The sequence below is a fragment of the Apiotrichum porosum genome (assembly GCF_003942205.1).
Source record: "Apiotrichum porosum strain DSM 27194 chromosome Unknown scaffold_4, whole genome shotgun sequence".
Classification (NCBI taxonomy): domain Eukaryota; kingdom Fungi; phylum Basidiomycota; class Tremellomycetes; order Trichosporonales; family Trichosporonaceae; genus Apiotrichum; species Apiotrichum porosum.
In genome coordinates this window covers 1,109,495-1,129,037 of record NW_021167111.1, presented here as the reverse complement: position 1 = coordinate 1,129,037, position 19,543 = coordinate 1,109,495, and the positions used below count along the sequence as shown (strand labels likewise).

General features: G+C 58.9%; 6 protein-coding genes across 6 annotated transcripts; 4 read left to right on the top strand and 2 right to left on the bottom strand.

Annotated features, from left to right (window-relative positions):
• Positions 1-810: 810 nt before the first annotated feature.
• On the top strand, positions 811-1,682 carry ISA1 (Iron-sulfur assembly protein 1; the record flags this gene model as incomplete). Its single annotated transcript, XM_028622535.1, has 3 exons — positions 811-1,125; positions 1,305-1,605; positions 1,666-1,682. The coding sequence occupies 3 exons, from the start codon at positions 811-813 to the stop codon at positions 1,680-1,682; spliced, it is 633 nt and encodes a 210-aa protein (XP_028477427.1).
• Positions 1,683-3,339: 1,657 nt separating this feature from the next.
• Positions 3,340-3,963, top strand: EHS24_007159 (uncharacterized protein; the record flags this gene model as incomplete). Its single annotated transcript, XM_028622534.1, has 1 exon — positions 3,340-3,963. One exon carries the CDS (start codon positions 3,340-3,342, stop codon positions 3,961-3,963), a length of 624 nt encoding a protein of 207 aa, XP_028477426.1.
• An 842-nt stretch (positions 3,964-4,805) lies between these two features.
• EHS24_007158 (uncharacterized protein) lies at positions 4,806-5,894 on the top strand (the record flags this gene model as incomplete). Its single annotated transcript, XM_028622533.1, has 4 exons — positions 4,806-4,876; positions 5,033-5,064; positions 5,132-5,576; positions 5,807-5,894. 4 exons carry the CDS (start codon positions 4,806-4,808, stop codon positions 5,892-5,894), a joined length of 636 nt encoding a protein of 211 aa, XP_028477425.1.
• Positions 5,895-6,532: 638 nt separating this feature from the next.
• EHS24_007157 (uncharacterized protein) lies at positions 6,533-10,272 on the top strand (the record flags this gene model as incomplete). The annotated part of the gene is made up of 12 exons (XM_028622532.1): positions 6,533-6,631; positions 6,797-6,884; positions 6,937-7,551; positions 7,589-7,734; positions 7,776-8,119; positions 8,157-8,355; positions 8,391-8,653; positions 8,720-8,812; positions 8,849-9,590; positions 9,631-9,804; positions 10,111-10,133; positions 10,200-10,272. The coding sequence occupies 12 exons, from the start codon at positions 6,533-6,535 to the stop codon at positions 10,270-10,272; spliced, it is 2,859 nt and encodes a 952-aa protein (XP_028477424.1).
• A 334-nt stretch (positions 10,273-10,606) lies between these two features.
• Positions 10,607-15,811, bottom strand: EHS24_007156 (uncharacterized protein; the record flags this gene model as incomplete). The annotated part of the gene is made up of 8 exons (XM_028622531.1): positions 10,607-10,615; positions 10,673-13,460; positions 13,544-13,659; positions 13,797-14,137; positions 14,236-14,304; positions 14,377-15,152; positions 15,210-15,486; positions 15,571-15,811. 8 exons carry the CDS (start codon positions 15,809-15,811, stop codon positions 10,607-10,609), a joined length of 4,617 nt encoding a protein of 1,538 aa, XP_028477423.1.
• A 2,370-nt stretch (positions 15,812-18,181) lies between these two features.
• EHS24_007155 (uncharacterized protein) lies at positions 18,182-18,859 on the bottom strand (the record flags this gene model as incomplete). The annotated part of the gene is made up of 3 exons (XM_028622530.1): positions 18,182-18,297; positions 18,377-18,545; positions 18,614-18,859. The coding sequence occupies 3 exons, from the start codon at positions 18,857-18,859 to the stop codon at positions 18,182-18,184; spliced, it is 531 nt and encodes a 176-aa protein (XP_028477422.1).
• Between the last annotated feature and the right edge of the window lie 684 nt (positions 18,860-19,543).

The following is a 19,543-nucleotide window of genomic DNA, read 5'->3' as shown; positions in this document are numbered from 1 at the left end:
CCAGGATTTCGAACTCAAGGGTTTGTTTATTTGACTACCACGTCTGCCGTGGCCGTAAGCTACCACCACGACCGTCAAGAGGACGGTGCATTCTTTAGCTGCGAGACCAGGATGTTTATATGTCGATACCGATGCGTGAAGCTTCGTCTGGGGATCTGAGGACAGGCGCATGATTGCCGTATGAACCTTGTGTAGCAGTTGTCGTAATTGTCGTCACTGGGGTCACGTGAAAGCGGGAGTAGTTTTGACGTCGGCGCTTTCGGCTCTGGGAGCGACTCACCGTTCCCTGGTGATCTGGTGAACCTCTCGCCAAGTGCGTCAGTTGTGCGACGACCGGCCTGGTGAGGCTTGTTCAGCCGTACAACACATCTTTCTCTCATACAAAGCAAGCAACAAGCAGTCTCCCCCCCGCAGCTACTCTTCGTCTCTCACATATCACTGTCCCACCTTGCTGCTCGTCCTTGCACTCCCCAACTCCCACAGACCCCGTCCACCCCCACCGTCCACCGGAGCCAAACCCCAGCTTTGGTCAACGGGCCAATCACAGGCTCGACGATACATTCTACTGCCGCCACTGGGCCCGAGTTGCCCCGTCAAACCCGTCACCACACGCCACCCCAACCACTTGCACTCTTCTTTCCATCGACTCAACTGCTTACATCCACCTCGTACTCCTCCCAAACCAACCTCTAGCTCTCACCCGCTCCACATCCCGGGCACTCTACACACCCCGAGCACACCACCTTAGTCGCAGCAACCTGCAAACCTTCTTGCCTTTCCGCCCCTTGCCCACCCGTCCTCGTCGCCGCAATGTCCGCTGCGCCTGCTCTCTTCCGTTGCCTCCCACGCGCCGCGGCGCTGCCATTGGCATCGTCGAGCTCATTGCACCCCGCACGCTCGTTCTATAGGGCACTCTCCACCCTCCCCACGCGCGCAGAGCATGTCACTACCACCATCCGCGCCGCTCCCTCCCTCCCCCTGGCCGCCCTCAACCCCTCCCTTGTGTCGTCCGCTTCGTCGTCTTCCACCACCCCAACCGCGTCCTCGTCGACCTCTGTCACTGGCGAGAAGAAGCCCGCACCCCGCAGGCGTGAGATCAAGTCGAAGAAGGCGGCATTGACGATGGTGAGCATATTTCTTCCTACTACGTCTGGCATGTTTGCTGACCAAGCTCCTCTCGTGCCCCCGTCGATCTTGATTCCCGTCTTCTTTTTCGTATCACCCTCTCTCGCCTGCCTCGCAAATCGGCATTTGAATCGCCCCTCCTGCTGTTGGTTGTGACCGTGCGACTTGCCTCAACACAGACTCCCGAAGCCGTCACCCGCCTGCGCGCCCTGTCCTCAAACCCCACCGAGCCCAAGCTTCTCCGTATCGGAGTCAAGACTCGCGGATGCGCCGGCATGGCTTACCACCTCGACTACGTCAACCCTCCCGGGGGCAAGTTTGACGAGGTGGTGGAGCAGGACGGTGTCAGGGTGCTCATCGACTCGAAGGCGTTGTTCTCCATCATCGGTTCCGTCATGGACTGGCGCGATAACCGTTTGTCCGCAGGATTCGTGTTTGAGAACCCCAACATTGTCGACACTTGTGGTTGTGGCGAGAGCTGTAAGTAGACGGCTTGGATGCTTGCGCCCGTGAAAGCCGTTGTGCTGACCTTTTACCCAGTCAACATTCGTTTCTAGAGCAGATGACAAAGAAGATTCAAGAACCAACGAACCCTCCCCCGCGTCTCCTTTCATACCATTGGCATCGTACATGTATTACTTTACGCTCAGAACCACCGCGCCGCGCTCCCGCTCTCCACAAGCCTTCCATCCTTGCCTTACCTGAACTGCCAAGTGGCTGACTGAGTGACTACCCCTCAAACCAAACATCACCGTCACAGGAAAGTACAATTCCGTCTGCCGCGTGCCGCCGACAGCAAAGTTTGGATCACTCACGTCAAACACGAACCCTCTACACCATGCACCTGCGACATTGCGTGACGCGGCGTACCGCCGGGTGTGCAGAGCCGGCGGCATGGCGCTCCAGGACATTCACCTGCCCCACGGCTACTCGGTCCATCGAAACTGGTACTCGCACGAGGCGATTGGAATGGCGTGTTCCAATCGGCTGATGCCCACTACCTCATCCAGTACCGAGTACTGTGCGGCTGTCGGCTGCAGCGCTGCCTTGCCTACTGGTGCCATCCTTGCTAACGCACATCGGTGAACACTTACAGTACTGGGGGAGTTGGTTTCCTCACTGTCTACATATGGGTCTGTTCGGAGCCATGCGCGGAACACGCGGCAGAGACCGGAGCCCACACCCCCAGGTCGACTTGCTGACGCACTGACTGGACGCCTCATGTGTCGCATTTTGCTTCGCGGCGGCGCCACCCCCAAGCCTTACATTTACCCCACATGCACCAGGTAGACGCCTCTTCTGTCGTCTGTCACCTGCACCCGCGCTAACAAAATGAAAATGGTGAGATCTGCCAATGCCGCGCTTTTGAGACTTTGACGGATCCCCCGATCCGCCAAAATGGGATCTACACGGAATCGAAGAAAGCCAACTATAGATGTTCGGAACACATTCATGTTGGATGTCTTTTGTCTTGTTGTTCGCAAATTCTGGGCTGCCATCGCCACCCGCGTCCCGAAAGGTTGTAGCCCTCGCAGTCCCCCCAGGTCGCTCACAGCGAGTGGGGGGTGCACGTGGTCACTACCCCCTAGTCTAGCGCTCTAGTTTGGGTCTGCATGACTCCACCCCACACGTTGTCGCGCTCGTGACCCCCAAGTGTGCTTTGTGGCGCTCTCCGCACTCCGCACGCCGCTCAGGCCAAGCCACCCCACGGCACACCAAACCGGGACCTGGGGGGGGGTTGCTTACAGCGCAAGCCCATACGGGGGTAACAATGGTGCAGGACGTGCAGTGCAGTGCGGTGTGCTGCAGTAAGCAGAATACATTTCCTCGACCGACGTCAGGTTTTGGTTCATGTCGTTTGCATTCTTGGCACGTACACTGCACTCTTCTTCCACCCATCCGCCACACGCTAGACCTAAAGCAGATCCAACTCTTACGAACCATACACACCACCCATCCACCCAGCCTCGGAGCAAACTGAGGCGAACTTTGATCTAGCGCGGAGGATGGACGACGGCACCCCGCGATCAGTATCACCAATACACCCAAACCCTCATCCTCCTCACGACGTACCAGCAGACTTCCTTCCTATCATCTTCTCATCCTCCTCCTCCACCACCACCACCACCACCGCAGCCACTACCTCCCCCGCCGACAAGTGGGTTGTGCCCTCCCCCCCCCCGCCCACCATGCTGATGGAACAGCAACCACGACATGGACGTTGACGCTGATAGCTCCTCACTTCCTTGGTCACCCACCGACGCTTTAATGGCCGTCCGAGTGCGGGCACATCGGCACCAGCATATCCGCCCAGTGCATATTGAGGCCGCTCCCCCGGGTCACTACGGTCGAAGCCCTGCGTTGCATCCACGAAGGTCTGCGTCGCCGTCACCGCCATCTGCAAGCGGTTCAGATACCGAGTCTGACCATGGCCACCGCGCTACGGACCTGGATCCCGTAGTCATCGTCGACGACTGCACAAAAATGGACTGTGCGGACTGTCTCTGCTCGACACTTGTGGAACGTCTCGACGCCGTGTCGGCACATGCGAGGCGATTGGCCACCCGCCTCTCTGCGGCCGAGACGAGTGCACAAGGGTTCCGTGCTCAGAGCGACCGGCTGCACATGCTTCTCCTCACGAACCAGCAGCGTCTGTTCTCAGAACGCAGTCACCACGATTCCATGGCTGCCCTGTGGGGGGAGCGTATCCAGAGTCTCGAGCAGGAGAACAACAAACTCCGCCGCGCCGTCAAGGATGCTTCGCCGCCGACAGCCGAGGGCACGGACCAGTTGCCCTCGATCCCCAACAGCTCGCATACCACACGCACGACCAGCTAGGAATCCCCCTCCTTCACACACACCCAAAGCCTCCTACAGGCCGAGGGCCATCCCAATACACGAACGCACGACCCCAGAACCTCCTCGTTGTAGCACGACGCATTAACAATAGCAATGTCCCAATGCCGATCCATCATTCACTGTCTCCCACAGCCACATACGACACCCGACATACGTAGGTGGCATACGTGTTGCTCGTTCCAATCCTACGCTAGCCCCCCCGGTGTGTCTTCTCTTTCCTGCATCGTTTCGTGCTTCTACTGCGGTCGCAGGGATCGGACGAGAGAGATGTCGTGGGTTTGGGTTCTAGGCGATTTGGAAAGGAGGAGAGCATGATGTGGCGTTGCGGAACGTCACTCGGAGCTGGAGCTGGAAACGAAGGCATTGATCACGGAAGCCACAGCTACTCGCCCGGCAAAGGTGTTCCCTGAGAGCTGTCCAGTTTTCCTGGTGGTAGACATAACCTGTCTTGGCATCGGAGCACAATGTTGCATGCTTCACACCACCCCTGTGCCTTGGGGGGGGGTGAGCAGCCCCACGCAGTAGCGCAGATACGAAACGAACAATGCGATAAATGAGAGACAAGTTTACAGCAACGGCTCCACCACCGTCCCAAGCCACAAACGCCACAACTATTTGGCTTTACGTAATCATATCTGTTTACGTAAAATTATGTTTGTTTACGTAACATGACTTCCCGTTTTTACGTAACGTCACCTGCCCATGCCACTCAAACCTATTGCCGATACCCCGACGCGTGGGATGGCCGGCCTCACCCACTCACCAGACGTCCATCTCACAGCGATCGACGACGACGACGACCCCATACACAACCAGCAGACATGGTCTCCCTCGCCAGGACAATCCGGCACGCCCGCTACCTTGGCCTCAAGGAGTGGTACCGCTCAATGTGGTGAGTGCGCTCGCCCAGCCGGTCCCGCGGTCCCGAGTCCGACAGCCCTCGACAACAGTAGTGTGGCTCCCGACATGTCCGAACATGTCGTCAGAGCTCGGACTCGCGCGGGACGGCGTGGTCATAGAGGAGGAGAGCAGGAACTGACAAGAACAGGTACATCGGAGATGCCAAGAAGGGAAAGCTTGGTGGGTATCGCGGCCTAGCGTGTTGACGAAGGGGGTTCGGACGTGCCCGGTGAAGCGTAATCTCCAGCTACTCGTCTGGACATTGCCGGCACTGGAGAGGCGGTTTGGGCGAGACTGTCTGCTTGGACTGGCGGCCTGGAATCTGTGCTACTCCACGGCATCGTGTGCTTGTCCAGGACAGCGTCCCTTCTCCCACTGCTCGGCGAAGCAGCTTGGGGTGGCGATTCCCCGCATGCAGCTCTACACGCACAACAGCGTACGGGGGAACCACATACTGACTGTCCAGTCGGCACCGACCAGTTCGGCAACCGTTACTTTGAGAACCTTGACGCTACCGAGGAGGTTCCCGGCCGTCACCGCTGGGTCGACTACGCCCAGCACGACTACAACGCCACTCAGGTCCCCCGCGGCTGGTCCTCGTGGCTCCACCACATCCGTCTCCTGCCCCCTCCCGAGGACAAGGTCATGGAGGCCTGCAAGCAGCCTTGGCAGGTGCCCTACCACGAGAACCTGTGCGTTGCGACATGTCATGGTATGCGGGTGCGAGAGGGGGAGAGAGGTGTTTGGTTCCTTCGGCCTAAAGGGAGGATGGAGGAGCGTTGGAATGAGTGGTCGCCCCCTTCTAGGCGTCAAACATCCAGCCTCCTTCCCGACCTACCCTTCTGGCTCGCCTTCAGGCTGCCGGAATCTCTCCCTCATTGCACCCGCATAGCCATCTTGTGGGACATAGCTAACATCTCAGGACTGGTACTCGTGGCCGCTTCATCACTTACTCCACCCAGGCCCCTAAGATGTCCGCTTGGGAGCCCAAGGTCAAGCCCCGCGCATAGGCGAGGGTATATGCATGAATCATAGCAACGAGACGGATTCGAGTGGACCTGTTGCTTGTTGTTGGGCCGTGGAACGGCCTCGTCTGCTCCTGTACTGCGGGAAGGTTGCGCGTCCGAAGTCTGAAAGTCAAGAGTTGACAGTGGGAGCCAATGAGTGAACGCTTGGGCTCTCGTGAGCTACAGTACAACGTTCTCCTCTCCCGTCTTACTTGCTGTAACGGAATGCGTCAGTGACCACGGTAAAAGAGAGGATTGTGTCAGCACGATGGGCTGTTTTCACAGTTACTTCACCAGGCCGTCCTTTTGCAATGTTCCTCACAGTCTCCCACCGAAGAAGTGCCTGTGGAACTGACAACCATGTAGCTTGCAATGTCATCTTGTGGTATGGTGGCCAAGCATCACTATCGGACTGGCGCAAGCTGAGCGTGCAACACACCAGAGCCGGCGGTTGAATCTTTGGGTTTCATCAACAATGCCGCAAACAAAGCCAAGAGTCGAGGCCACGTGGAAATGCTTCCACTACGCGTCAGTGCCGTGCATGACCATCATCGGCGGCGGCGGCGCGTAGCAGTCACAACAACCGTGCTGCACGTCTTGAACTGACTGACACCTTCAACATCCAACCCACTTTTGGCACCATGTCAGGGCGCCCTAGCTCGACAGTGCCATTTACACCGAGGCCGTCGAAGCGTACGAACAGCAACAAGTTCCATCTCACGGATCAGGAGATCAATCGGGTGCGTTGTTGTCCTTGAACGGCCACAGTTGCAAGCACCTCGAGCAAGGGAGCCAAGGGGGAGGACGGCAGCTACACAGATGGAGAGCCCACTGCATGGTTGATCAACATCTACTGGCCGCTCGCGAGCTGTCACTAAGCATGCACCAAGTGCTGACCGACACAGTATGCCAGCACGATAGCCTCGGTCCGCCGTGTTGGGCGAGGAACCATTCTAGAGGAGCTGGAACGTAGCGGTGACGCGCTCAAGACTGGTACGTCCTATGCCTTGTATTTGGCATCAATTCGGAGCTGATTGGGTTACAGGAGACACGCCGCAAAGTGTGGCCGGAGGGACACGAGACCGCAGCGAGTTTGGCAGCGAGAGGACAGAGCGACCGGACCACGAGCGCCGGCCTTCGTCTGGAGGATCGAGGACCGATTCATTGAGGCGCGAACTGCCCAATCCTTCACGATCCAGCAGTGCAGCTCGTCTGTCGCGCCCCGACAGCATCTCACACCTCGACGCCGTGAGCCGTCCCGACTCGGTGCTCCGTGAGCGTGAGCGCGACAGCGGGAAGGGTGGACGCGATCGGGAGAAGGAACGCCTGGAACGCGTGTTCGACCGCGAGCTCGCAGAGAGGGGCAAGGCCGACAAGAAGTCAAGCGACGACCCCAGCGCTTTCCCTTCCAGTCGCGTGAGGGAGAGGGAAATTGAGGTCCAGGCCGTCATCCGTGACGGCACCCAGTCTCCCGTAAAGCAACCTGAACGGCTCCTCGATGGCGTACCCCTCGAAGTACAGGAAGCGTGGGTCTGCGAGGACCTCATGTTTGTCCTCCAGGGCCTGGAGGGATCGCTCATTCGGTATGCGGATGGATACGACCCCCTCGACTCTGACTCGAGGCTCCGAGGAGCGCGGTGGTCTGTGGACCCCAGCCTCGGTGAGTTGGGCTCTCCTGCCGCTTTAACTGACAGCAGACCCATCATTACTTTCGCTCGTCAACCGCCTGTTGCCGCTTGCGACGTTCTTCACGTCGGTCGAGGCGAGCATTGAGCTTCGCAATGGCCCAGATTTCGGCATGGTCTCTCACGCTCTCAGCAGTGGCATCCGTGGCATGCTGAAGGTGGGTCCCATACACCACAGAGCCTTCACTAACAACACCAGGAATACCGTGTCCTCACTGCTCAGCTCGAGTCACTTTTCCTCTCCTCTTCAACATTCACTCTCCAGACCCTCTACTTCCACCTCCACCCGACCCTGCACACCATGTCACTGCTGTCATCGCTGTGCCTCTCGCTCGAGACAGAGGACGACGGTGGCGACGCCTCGGACGTGTCTGATGACGACGACGGGCTCGGTGGCATGGCCGAGGAGCTTGGTCTTGGCGGTGCAGGGCTCAAGGGCCTCATGAAGAACCTCAAGACACAGGATGGCTTTGGTGGAGGTGGCCTAGTGCTTGGTGGCGAGGTGCTGGGCATCATCAGCGAGCGCGAGGCGACCATGAGCGGGTGGGTCATTTGGCGCCTTCCTGGACTGACCCCGCAGTGACCCAACGGCAACAACATTGCATTCGCAGTTGCTCCACCGCGCCTCTCAGCCATACGCCCGCATGCTTCTTCGCTGGATCTCCACCGGTTACCTCGCGGACCCATTTGAGGAATTTATGGTCAAGGAGAGCGGACACATCACAAAGGGTGTCATCGAGAGCGATTACACGGACGAGTATTGGGACCGGCGATACACAGTGAGCTTCGTTCCTCAACTGAAGCTGACGAACAGTTGCGCGACGGGTCGTCGTTGACGTCAAGTGCAAAGATCCCAGGCGGCAAGACGCCTTCCCTGTCTGCAGCTGTGCCGCCGCCAAGGCAAGGTACCAACCGCCTGCCCGGAGGAGCATGTATTCCCGCGTTCCTACAGCCGTGGAAGCACAAGATCCTCTTGGCGGGAAAGTACCTCAACGTCATGCGCGAGTGTGGCATCGAAGTCAAGAAGCCAGGGGAAGTCGACGAGGGACACGAGGCGATTGTGATGAATGAACCAAAGTGAGTTGTCAGCTGAACCTCTGGCTGAGTTGAACTGCACTGGAGCGTACATTAAACTCCTCCCAGGTTCTACAAACGGATAGAGGACGCATACATTTACGCCAACCAGTCGCTGCTCAAGCTGCTGGTTGACGAGCAGGAGCTGATCCCCCATCTTCGGTGAGCTTGGCACCACAGAATAGTTGCTAACCTCAGTTCGCTCAAGCACTACTTCTTTGTGGACCAGTCTGATTTCTTGACCAACTTTCTCGACCTGGCAAGCAGCGACCTGACTCGTAAAGCCGCCAAGTCAGTGTCGATTGTGAAGCTGCAATCCCTGCTCGACCTTGCTGTCCGCAACCCCGCCTCATCGTCCTCCAACGATCGGTACAAGGACAACCTCAAAGTAACGATGGCCAGCCAAGGACTGTACGACTGGCTTTTGAAGATTGTCACCCACCACGGTGCAGCCGAGGACGGCGAGCTCGACTTTGCGGTCGACATGGACAGGGGCGACAAGAACGATGGTGCTGTGCTCATGGGCATTGACGCCATTGCATTCGACTACAGCGTCAAGTTTCCCCTGTCGCTCGTCATCTCGCGCAAGGCAGTTACCCGCTATCAGCTCATCTTCCGCTTCCTTGTCCACCTGCACCACCTCGAGTCTGGCCTGTCAGCCATGTGGCTCGAGCACAAGGTCGCTGCGTGGCGCGATAGCACGGGCAACGCGGACATGGACCACTGGAAGCAGCGCGTTTTCGCGCTCCGCTCGCGTATGCTCGCCTTTGTCCGCCAGATGCTCGCGTACACCACCGGCGAGGTCCTCGAGCCCAACTGGCGCTCGCTCGAGTCCAAGCTTGCCAACGTCGGCACCGTCGACCAGCTGATGCGCGACCACGTCGACTTCCTGGACACGTGTCTCAAGCAGTGCATGTTGACCAATTCAAAGCTGCTTTCGGTGAGTGCTCAAGTGGAAGCGTGCATTGACACCCCCTCAGGTCTACGCCAAGCTCATGAAGACAATGACGGCGTTTGTCTCGTACTCTGACTCGTTTAACAAAGTCATTGCCCGTTTCCGCGCCGACCCTCTGACCGAGAGCGACGCCGCCAAGGCGAGCCACAGGTGGACGGTGTTGAACAAGTTTGAGATCAACTTCAACCACCACACAAACGTGAGTGTCAGGGACAGGTGTTGCGTGCCATGGGTGTTTGGGAATGCTGGAATCGGGTGGACGAACGGATGTTGGATGCCGCGGGTGCTGGGAAGCAGATTGCACCTGAACCGCGGCTCCCCGATAAAAGCTAGCCGACGACGTACCACCGCGGGTGGGGTTCTTAGCACAAATGTCGACGTACTCTCGACGTCGTCCTAGTGCCACCACCATGCGTCATGATGGTGGCACACTGCTTCCGACGTTCCCTGCTCTGTAGCCGAGGGTGACTTTTTTCTGTTTGCTGATGCGTGACACCCTCTACAGCTCCACCTCGATGCCGTGACGTAGTGAGTTGACAAAGGGCCAGCTTGGCGTTCTCCCTTGAGTTTACGAGCTGACGCGTTACCCCCCAGCCACGCAGGGTCCGAGAACGTTGCACTTCTTGCACTGGTGACGCGCCTTCACCAGACGACGATGCGCATCTAGAGGCTAGGAATGTTGTGTTGTCCATACATTATCAAGAAGGGCGTTAGTTTATGTGACACTAGTTCTTCTGCTGCACCTCCCTGTTTGTTCTCTTCTGCTGCATATTCCAGATCATCACCATACATGCGGTATCAATGACTCCCGCCGGTACAGGTGCAGGTATCACAATTGACGCGTTACTCGTGACACGTCCGACCTCGCGGACAAGAAAATAAAAACCCAATCGAAACATGCTATGACTACACGCAAGACGCGTTCCTCGCGCTCGCGCCCACAAGATTAACGGGACGGCACCGCCGCCGTTTCACAAAATATCCAAAGAGATACGGCGGGCTTAGAAGCACTAGGAGACGGAGTCAGCAAAAGATACATGTTGTGAAAACACCACACCACGACTTACCTTGAGCTTCTGGTCTGACCGCTTCGAGACCTTTGCATCCACCATACGGTCGAGCTTGGCCTTGTACTGAGCGACCTCTGCGCGGGCACCCTCGAGGCGCTGGCGGTCGGCGATACGCTCGTACTCGGCATCGGCGAGCTCGTTTTTCATCTCCACCACATCGCGGCGCAGGGCGTCGCGCTCGCGCTTGAGCTCGGTGAGCTCGCGGTTGACGTCGTCGACGCGGACCTTGAGCTTGGAGTTGTTCTTGCGGAGCTCGATGAGGTCCTTTGTAAACTGCTCGTTGTTGCGCTTTTCGGTCGAGAGCTGCGTCTCGAGCTCGAGGTAGCGCTCCTTCTCCTCGGAGATCTGCTGGAGCACCTCCTCGCGCTCGGCAATGGCCTTGTCGCGCTCGGTCTCGAGGACAGAGCTGGGGCGGTGCTGGGGCGACGATGGCTGGTCGTGGTCGTACCGCGACGAGCGGGTCGACTCGACAGAGCCCTCGTGGTGCGAGTTGCGCGACAGCGACGCGTTGGTGAGAGTGGGCGACAGGACTGCCTCGCGGCCAGCGGGCACAGGAGGGAGGGGTGCAGTGGGAGGGGGCCCGATGGGAGGGAGCTTGGTCCTCGACGAACGGTCGATGAGGGACTGCTTCGAGTCGCGGTTCCGCTGCAGCTCGGACGTGAGCGACTTGAGCTCGGCATTGTCCGAGGCGAGCGACGAACAGCGCTTCTCGAGCTCGGCGAGCTTGCTGAGGTCGCTCGAACGCTGCATCTCGTGCTCGTCGCTGATACGCGAGAGCTCGAATCGGACCTGGTCGGCCTTCATCTTGAGCTGGCGCTTCTCGTCCTCGGCAGCGGTGAGGGCCTTCTCCATCTCCTCCATGGCCGAAACGACAAACGTGTGCTCGTCGAGGGGGATCATGTCCTTGGGCTCTGGGCGCTCGGCCAGGTCCTTCTCGGCCTTGGAACGGGCCTCCTGGGCAGCGGCAAGCTCCTCGCGGACCGACTTGAGCTGAGCAGACGATGCTGCGAGCTCGGTCTGGAGGGCACCAAGGACGTTGGCATGACGCTCCTCAACGTCGGCAATCTCCTTGTGGTGGCCGGCGGTGAGGTTGTCGCGCTCAGTCTGGTGGCGGCGGCTGGTGGTGGCAAGCTCCTCCCAGGCGGCATCGAGGGCAGTCTTCATCTCGGTCGAGCTTTCGACCTCGCCGCGGTGACGCTCGTCAAGCTCGTCAAAGCTGCGCTGGTGGCTCTCGCGCAGCTTGTCGAGCTCAACCTCGTGCTTCTTGGTGACGTCGGTGAGCTGCGAGTGCACCTGCGAAAGGGCTGCAACGTGCTCTTCCTCGAGGGCGGCCATGCTGCGGTTGTGGGTATCGAACATTTTGTTGAGCTCGTCCGAGTGGTCCTTGCGGAGGCGACCGATAACCTCGTTGTGCTCGAGCTGGGAGGGCGAGTTGGCACCGCTCTGCTCAAGGGTCCTCTTAAGGTACTTGATCTCAACCTCGCGCTGCTTGAGCTGGGCCTCGCGGTCGGCAACAGTCTTCTGGAGAAGCGAGTTGTCAATCTCAAGGCTCTGCAATGAACGGGCAGGCTTGAGAGCGTCAAAGGGGATAGACTGGCGTTTGGGAGAGCGATCAAACTTGGGGGAACGGTCGTATGCCTGGAGGCCGTTGCTGGGTGCACTCCACGAGTAGCGGGGCTGGGTGTTGGGGTAGGAGAGGTTGGACAGACCCTGCGAGAGGGAGAGGGGGCGGAGAAGGCGGGGCTCGCCAATGGAGCGGGGACGGAAAGTCGAGTAGGGCGACCTTTGCATCGCCTGGTTCAGAGGGTCGTCCTGGATCTGCGGCGAGACGGTGCGGCTCGCGAGCTTGGGGGTCTCCAAGGTGGTGTCCGACTCGCTCGACTCGCCAGTGCTCTCGCGCTTGCCGGGGCTGTGGCTCAGCTCGGTGTCGTGGTCCTCGGACAGCTCCTCGTCCTGCTCAGATGGCGGGTCGAGAGTCGGGGTGGCGGGAGCGGCCTCGGGGGCCTGCTCGAGCAGCTCGTAGCGGGCCTCTGCCTCGCGAAGACGGAGAAGAAGAGTCTCGTTCTCCTTGCGGAGGATGTCAACCTCGGATTCCGAGTCCTCGGCGATGGTGCGGAGAACAGGAGGGGTGTCGGGTGGTGTCGAAAGAGACTGGGGCTCGGTAACGGCCTCTCGCTGCTCTTGGGTGGCAGCAATTTCAGCAGCAGCAGCGATAGAGGTGGTGTGTGCGGTTTGAAGTTGGGTCTCGAGGTCCTCAATCTTGCGTTCCTTGGTCTCCAGCTCTTCAAGCAGCAAGCCGACGCTTTGCTGGTCGTCGTCGAGCAGACCCAATCGGGACTCGAGCTCGCGGTAAGCCTTCTCACGCTCCTCCGCTTCCCTCTCGTAGCGCTCAACCAAAGCGGAAAGGTCCCCTGTGCGTGCCTCGGATGCCGAGATACGGGATTCAAGCTCAGCGATGTAGGTGTTGCTCTTGGAACTCTCGTTCTTGAGGTGCTGAATCTCTTGGGTGAGAGAAGTGATAACCTCGGTCTGGCGGTCGTCGCTGTCTGTAAAGGTGCGGAACTTGGTCTCGAGGTCACGAATGTAAGCCTCGGACGAGTCGTTGCGCTGCGTCAACTTGGACAGACGGCCCTGCAGCTCCTGCACGTAGGACTCGTGCTCGCCCAGACGCTTGTGCGTCTTGGAGAGCTCGCCAGCGTGGTCCTCGTGCGCTTGCTGTGCAACGGCGGCCTCTGCGCGGAGCTCGGCGATCTGGCCATTGAGCGAGGTGACGACTTTCTCGTACCTGATCATCAGCATTTGTGCTCCCCGGTGCCCATGGTCGTGCCGTCTCCTGCCCCCAAAGCTCCGGTCGTCAAGCAAACTCACTCCAAGACGACGGGTTCAATCGTCTCGTTGAACTGCCTCAGCTTGTCATCCTCCAGAGTATCCGGGTCGCTCAGGGCCACAATCTCGCGGCATTTCTGGAAGTACTGGTCCTGGAGCTAATGCAAGGTCAGTTACCCAACTTCATTGGAGACACCAAAAAAAACAGTTTCAAAGACTCGTGAACCACGAGTCTGGGAAGGCCCCGGGCAGAGCGGGTAGTCGGCTTTAGGTGGCGGTGTAACTTTAAACTCACGTGGCTGAACTCGTCCTCGAGGTCCGCGAGCTTGTCTGTCAGATCGACGACTTGACGCTGGAGAACGTCGTCGTCTGCTGACTCGGGCACGGCGTCTGAGATGCGGCGGGCAGCACGGGGCTCGTTCTCAATCGTGGTAATCTTGGCACGCAGCCTGAGAACCGTGTTGCGGAGATAGTCCATGTCGTCCCAGCCGACCTCGGACTGGTTCTTGGTGACAGCATTCTTGATTCTACGCGCACGAGATGCGTAATTGATAGTGTTGATGGTTTCAGAGATGTTGAACTCGAGTGGCGAGATACAGGCAATCATGGTTGTCATGGCGTTGCCTCCGATGGAGTCTGCACATCACGTCAGTCTCGTCGTCCCAAACACGAAACGGGAAACCAGGAGACACAAAAAAGCGCAATTTAGAGCTTTTGCTCCACGACCGACTTACCCTGCAGCAGACGGGTGAGCTTGGAGTCACGGTACGGCACATGTCCGCCCTTCTTTCCTGGCTCAGAGACTGTTTTTGTGAAATTAGCTTTGATACCAAGACCCAGTTCCGACGCAACGCGGCGGTCAACGGTCAACTCACGCGCAGAGATAACGTTTCCGAGTGCAAGGAGACCGCTGTTGATGGAAATGCCCTCCTTCATGCGCTCGCCTTGGGCAGCCGTGCGCTTGAGGCGCTCCGAACCAGCAAGGTCGACCATGTTAAACTTGCTAGTGATGACGACCATCTCGTCGTCACCGTTGGCCTTGTTAAAGCCGCCAACGTGCATGCTAGTGGGACGTGCAAGCTTTGAGAAACTTGACGGCGGTGCGCGCTGGAACACGGGGGTTGTTGAGCGCGACGGGGTGCCAATGACCGACATGGGACGCTTGGTAGGAGTACCACGGACGTCGTCGCCGTTGGACGTCTCGGCGCGACGCGACTGGACGAGGTTCAAGGAGAAGATGGCGTGCGAACGTGAAGAGGTGAGGTTCATGTTGGTCTCACCTGTGCGGCGACGCGTCGAACCGTCACAGAGCAGCGCCATGACCTCGTGTACGTTCGAGACCTTGACCTCGCGAACACCAGACCACACAATACGACCATCCTGGTTCTCACGAATGGTCACGTTTGTGGGAGCGTTCGAGTTGGCCAAGAGGTCAATGAGGTCCTCGTTGTACAGCTCGAGGAAGGAAACGCGGCACTCCCAGCTGGCACCTGGCCCAGACGCCATGCGGATCTCCTCGGCGCGGCGGAAAACAGTCTCCACGGTGCGGGGAATAAGACCAGCACGCGATGTCTCGGACAGGTCCAGGTAGTCCTGTTCATCGCCAGTGGTGCCCATGGAATACGACTTGCCCGACGAAGTCTGGCCATACCTGTGTGGTGTGAGATTGACGAACGCGCGCGCGTCTGCCTTCATCAGTCCAACTTACGCCAAAAAGGTCACATTGAAGCCACGGAGGAACTCCTCGACGCGCTCCTTGGCAGCGGTATTATAAAGGTCGGACTGGGTTGACTGCTCCGGCAGCACGCGGTCAAAGGAGAATGTGGGGTGGCGTTTCGAGCTCGAGGCCAACGACGCCGAGCCAGCGAGGGTCGCGGGGTCCACGCTGACGCGGACATCAGTTTGGGTGGTGGGGTGGACCAAGACGGAGCGATGGCGGAGGGGCACAGCGGGGTCCTCTGGCTCGGATGGGCGAATGCGGAGCACTGTTGCGACGTGTCAGCAAGCTCGCATAAACAGCCGAGACCACCGAGTTCCTCTCGGAACGCCACCCTTCACTCTTGACTCACCAACGCGGACTTGGCCCTTGTCCGTTTCACTGTCATTGGAGGAAACGGGTTCTGGTGCACGCTCGCTCATGACACTGGCTGCGCCCAAGCTGCGATACCTGCCAGCAGCAGAGGATGGGCGAGGGATTTGGCCACCGGCGGCGGACTGGGGACGGGGGATGTGGGATGTCGTGGGCGAAGGGGGAACTGGGGTCGGCGACGCGACGAGGGACGCCCGGCGGCGCGGGGAGGGGCCTGTCATCATCCCGCCTAGAGGCTAGAAGGGGGGTAGCGGCGGGGTGTTGAGGAGAGGGGAGGAAGACGTTGCCTCTCGGAGAAGAAGGACAAGGGGAGGAGGGCTGTTCGTGCGTCGAGGTGGACGTGTGGTCAAAAAAGGCCTAGAGGGCCACCGAACAGACCGTTGTGTGTGTGTGTGTGTGATGTAGCAAAGAAACAGTCACCTGTAATGGACAACAGAGGGTTTGTGTCAGTGGAAATGGATGTGGATACCTGTTGTTGGCCCTTGGGACAACCCTGACAACAACTTACGCAAGAGCCTGCCTTGTCGTGCTGTTGACGAAGTCGCGGGAAGACGGAGAGGGGGAGGGAGGAGGAAGGAGGAAGGAGGGATCACAGATGTTGATCGACCAGGCGGAGGAAGGCGGAGGCTGGCTGGACAAATGAACACGATGGTCGGCGGGACAGACGACGCGTGCTTGTTGAGAATGTCGAGCGTTAAACCGGGGCGCGCCTCTGGTGAGAAAGGTCGGGTGGAAGGAGCAAGGACGCGTTGAGTGTGGAGGGGTATGTGTGGGTGTGTGGGTGTGTGGGTGTGTGTGTTGTGGGTTGACGCGCCAGGCTGGGTCCTGGGGGAGTGGAAGGTTGATGAGGAGGACGGACTGAGATGAGAGAGAGAGAAAGGAGAAGGTGTCGCAGGTGTGCAGGGCGAGGAGGACGTTGGTGGGGGTCGGAGGAGCGGGGGCACGTCCACAAGGTGTGTCGAGAGCGAGAGCGAGAGAGAAAGAGAGAGGGAGAGAGAAGCTGACCTTCGGTGGGCGGGCGGGGGGGCTCTGATGCACGCGGGGGGTGGGTGGATGGATGGAGGAACCGTGCAGCAGGGAGCGGTCGAGCGGGGCGTCGTCGCAGCCCTCGATGGAGGTGTGGATGTGTGTGCTGCTACTTTGACGGCACGCCTCTCTGGGCGAGAACAGAACAGCGCTGCGCGATGACGGCAGAGCGGGGACAGCGGTGGTGTGGGCGTGCACTGGCGCACTGGCTACCTGGCTGGCTGCAGCTGGTGCAGCTGGCTGGCTGGAGGTTGCTGGCCGCTGGCAGAGAGTGTACGCGACCGGGCAGCAACGGGGGGCACACGGGAAGACGATGATGGGGAGAGGGGGGAGGGGGGCTCTTTTCGCGGCGCGTCTTTCCTTTGTCCCTCTTTTGGTCGCTCTCTCGTTCTCCCTCTCGTCTCCCCTCCTCTTCCTCCTCCTCACGGGCAACGACACACGCACGGTCCCCCGCCACCGCGCAGCCAGCGACAGCAGCCACCACCACCGCGCGCCCTGCCTGTTGCGGTCCTGCCCAGAACAAGCAACACGCGTACACTCGTCCCTGGCGGTGGGTGGGTGGGTCAGATGCGACTTTGGGGAATGGCGGGCCGCGGGACGTCTGGGGAGACCATGGCGCGTCTCATGAACGGGCCGAAAGCTTCAGATTGAGCTGCCAGCTGCCAGGCCGCCAGGCCTCTGACGGAGAAATTCCAGTCGCCTTCAGCCCCGCCCTGTGTCGGGCCAGGAACCCGCTTCATGTGTGGCCTTGTCACCCCCCCCCGTTCGCTCTCTGCCTGCCGTACTTGCCGTTGCCATCGTCCCCCGACACACAACGCATATGCCAATCGAGGACAACCCATGCACCCACTCTGGCCAGCATATCGTGTATCAACATCCAGCTCGTTCCGGGGTTTGTTTGTGACACCTGCTTGTCTGTTTTTCTTTTTTTCAAAACCGTCAAAGCCGCGAGAGGCCCTTCACGACGGTTTCACCAGCCACCCTGGGACCTTCTGGGCTGGGGGCAGTCGCAGCGCAGTGTGGGAGGGTGGGGGGAAGGGGGGGGGCTCGATCCCTTTGGAATTTGGCGCTAGTGGTGTCTGGTCTCATGGTCTCTGATCTCTGACACGCGTCTGTGCTATGTGGCACACACGGGGGCCATACAAAGGCAATTCCATCCGATTATCATTGCAATTGGACCCAATTGACTAATCTTGGCCTAATTGCAACACGAACGACAGTAGGTCAGGTCTCTAGCAGAACAGACTTGAATGGCCCCAATGCCCAAAAGGCACAAAAAAAAAAGCCACATTATTGCGACATGGACGCGTTTGAGAAGAGGCCGTGTTTCATCGCCAGAGCACACATCTAGCACAGAGCACACGGAGATCAGAGATCCAGAGACGGCAGACCGCAGACACCGAAAAGTTGCACGGCAAGTTGGCCGAGAAAGTGAGACTCTGGCCTCGGGCCTCTGACCTCTGGCTGTACGTACGGCTTTCTCTTCCTTCGGCTCGTCGCACAAAGGCTTCGTACGTGCAGGTGGCCACATCTGGATTCCATGACATATACAGGATACTCTGGCCTCACAACTCCTCGTCGACTTCCAATGGGCCATCTAGCGGCGCCAGATCCACTGATACTGGACCACGTTGACGACGCGCGATGACCGGTATAAACAACACGAAACCTAACCTTGCTTCTGGCCCGCTTTATCAGTAGTCTCGTCCACTCCACACGGCGCCCTTGGGGGGTCTTCAGGTATCAGCCACCAAACACACCTTTGACCCAGACTTGAGGACTGACTTGGCAGTTGATAGACACGGCATGTGCGGGGATTTCCCTCATAGGGACTGTTCCCCACCTGGGAGACCTTATCCGTCCTTCATCCTCCCTGCCCAGTAAATGATGGGCCCTGCTCGCAGAGTCGAGAGTCGGACGGTACGGTGTCTGCGGCCCCAGTTAGTGCAGTTAGTGCGATCAACGTCGGCTACGAGGGTTACTGGAATATTACACACAGTGTAGCAAACGCCTTGTGGACACCGCACACTTGCACGCTTAACTCCAGGCAAAGCCCGGAGATGTGGTTTCGGTGAATATAGTGCGTACCAACGGACACTCTTGAAGTTGTGTTGCCTCGGTACCAGTAATTGCAGTGACGTACTCTCATCAACACCGGAGTCCCAACTCTCCGAGCTGACAGCCAGTCTCAAAAGCTGCTGACCAAGATGCAAAAGCGTAACTGGACCATGTAATTGGACCATGTCAAGTGGGCCTGGTTGTACAGTCCCCGGAATGTGACAATCCACATGAGACGTGTGGAGAAGCTGTAAAATATCAACATCACCAGTGTGGCGACAACAACCGAGGGGTGCAGGTCGATCGGTCGCCTCCGCCAGTGGGACCCCTCTAGAAGCTGTCACTGTACGGCCTTGGTATTTGACAGACAAAGGACTGCAGAGTACAGTCGCCTGGCGGGCACTCCATCCCTTGTCGGCCCTTGGCTTGGCAGCATGGCACTCCCATACTTACGCTTTGGTGCCCAGTTGAACGCACTGTGCGACTTCGCTCAGTGTCCCTGTACAGTTATCTGCAAGGCTTATCGTGGGCAGCGTACTACGTTCACGAGCACGGTACATGGTCAAGCAAACTCTACCGGATGGCGGGAAGGCCCAAGGTTGACGGGAATGGCGTAGGTTCATGTGGATATCCGACCAACTGACCTGACGTTGACACACGCGCAGTTGACCGCTTGTAGTTGGTATCTTGGATTGTAGTGTGGCGCCACAGGGCTGAATGCGGTTTCCTGCAGCCAGGATTCAAAAGAGTGCCAGAGTCCAGAGTCCCACTCTGCCTGCGGTTGTGCTTTCCAGGCCTCGTATCCCCCCACCACAACCAACCCCTTGCCGCATGCCCTGTGGCCTGTGGACTGTTTGTCTCCTGATCGA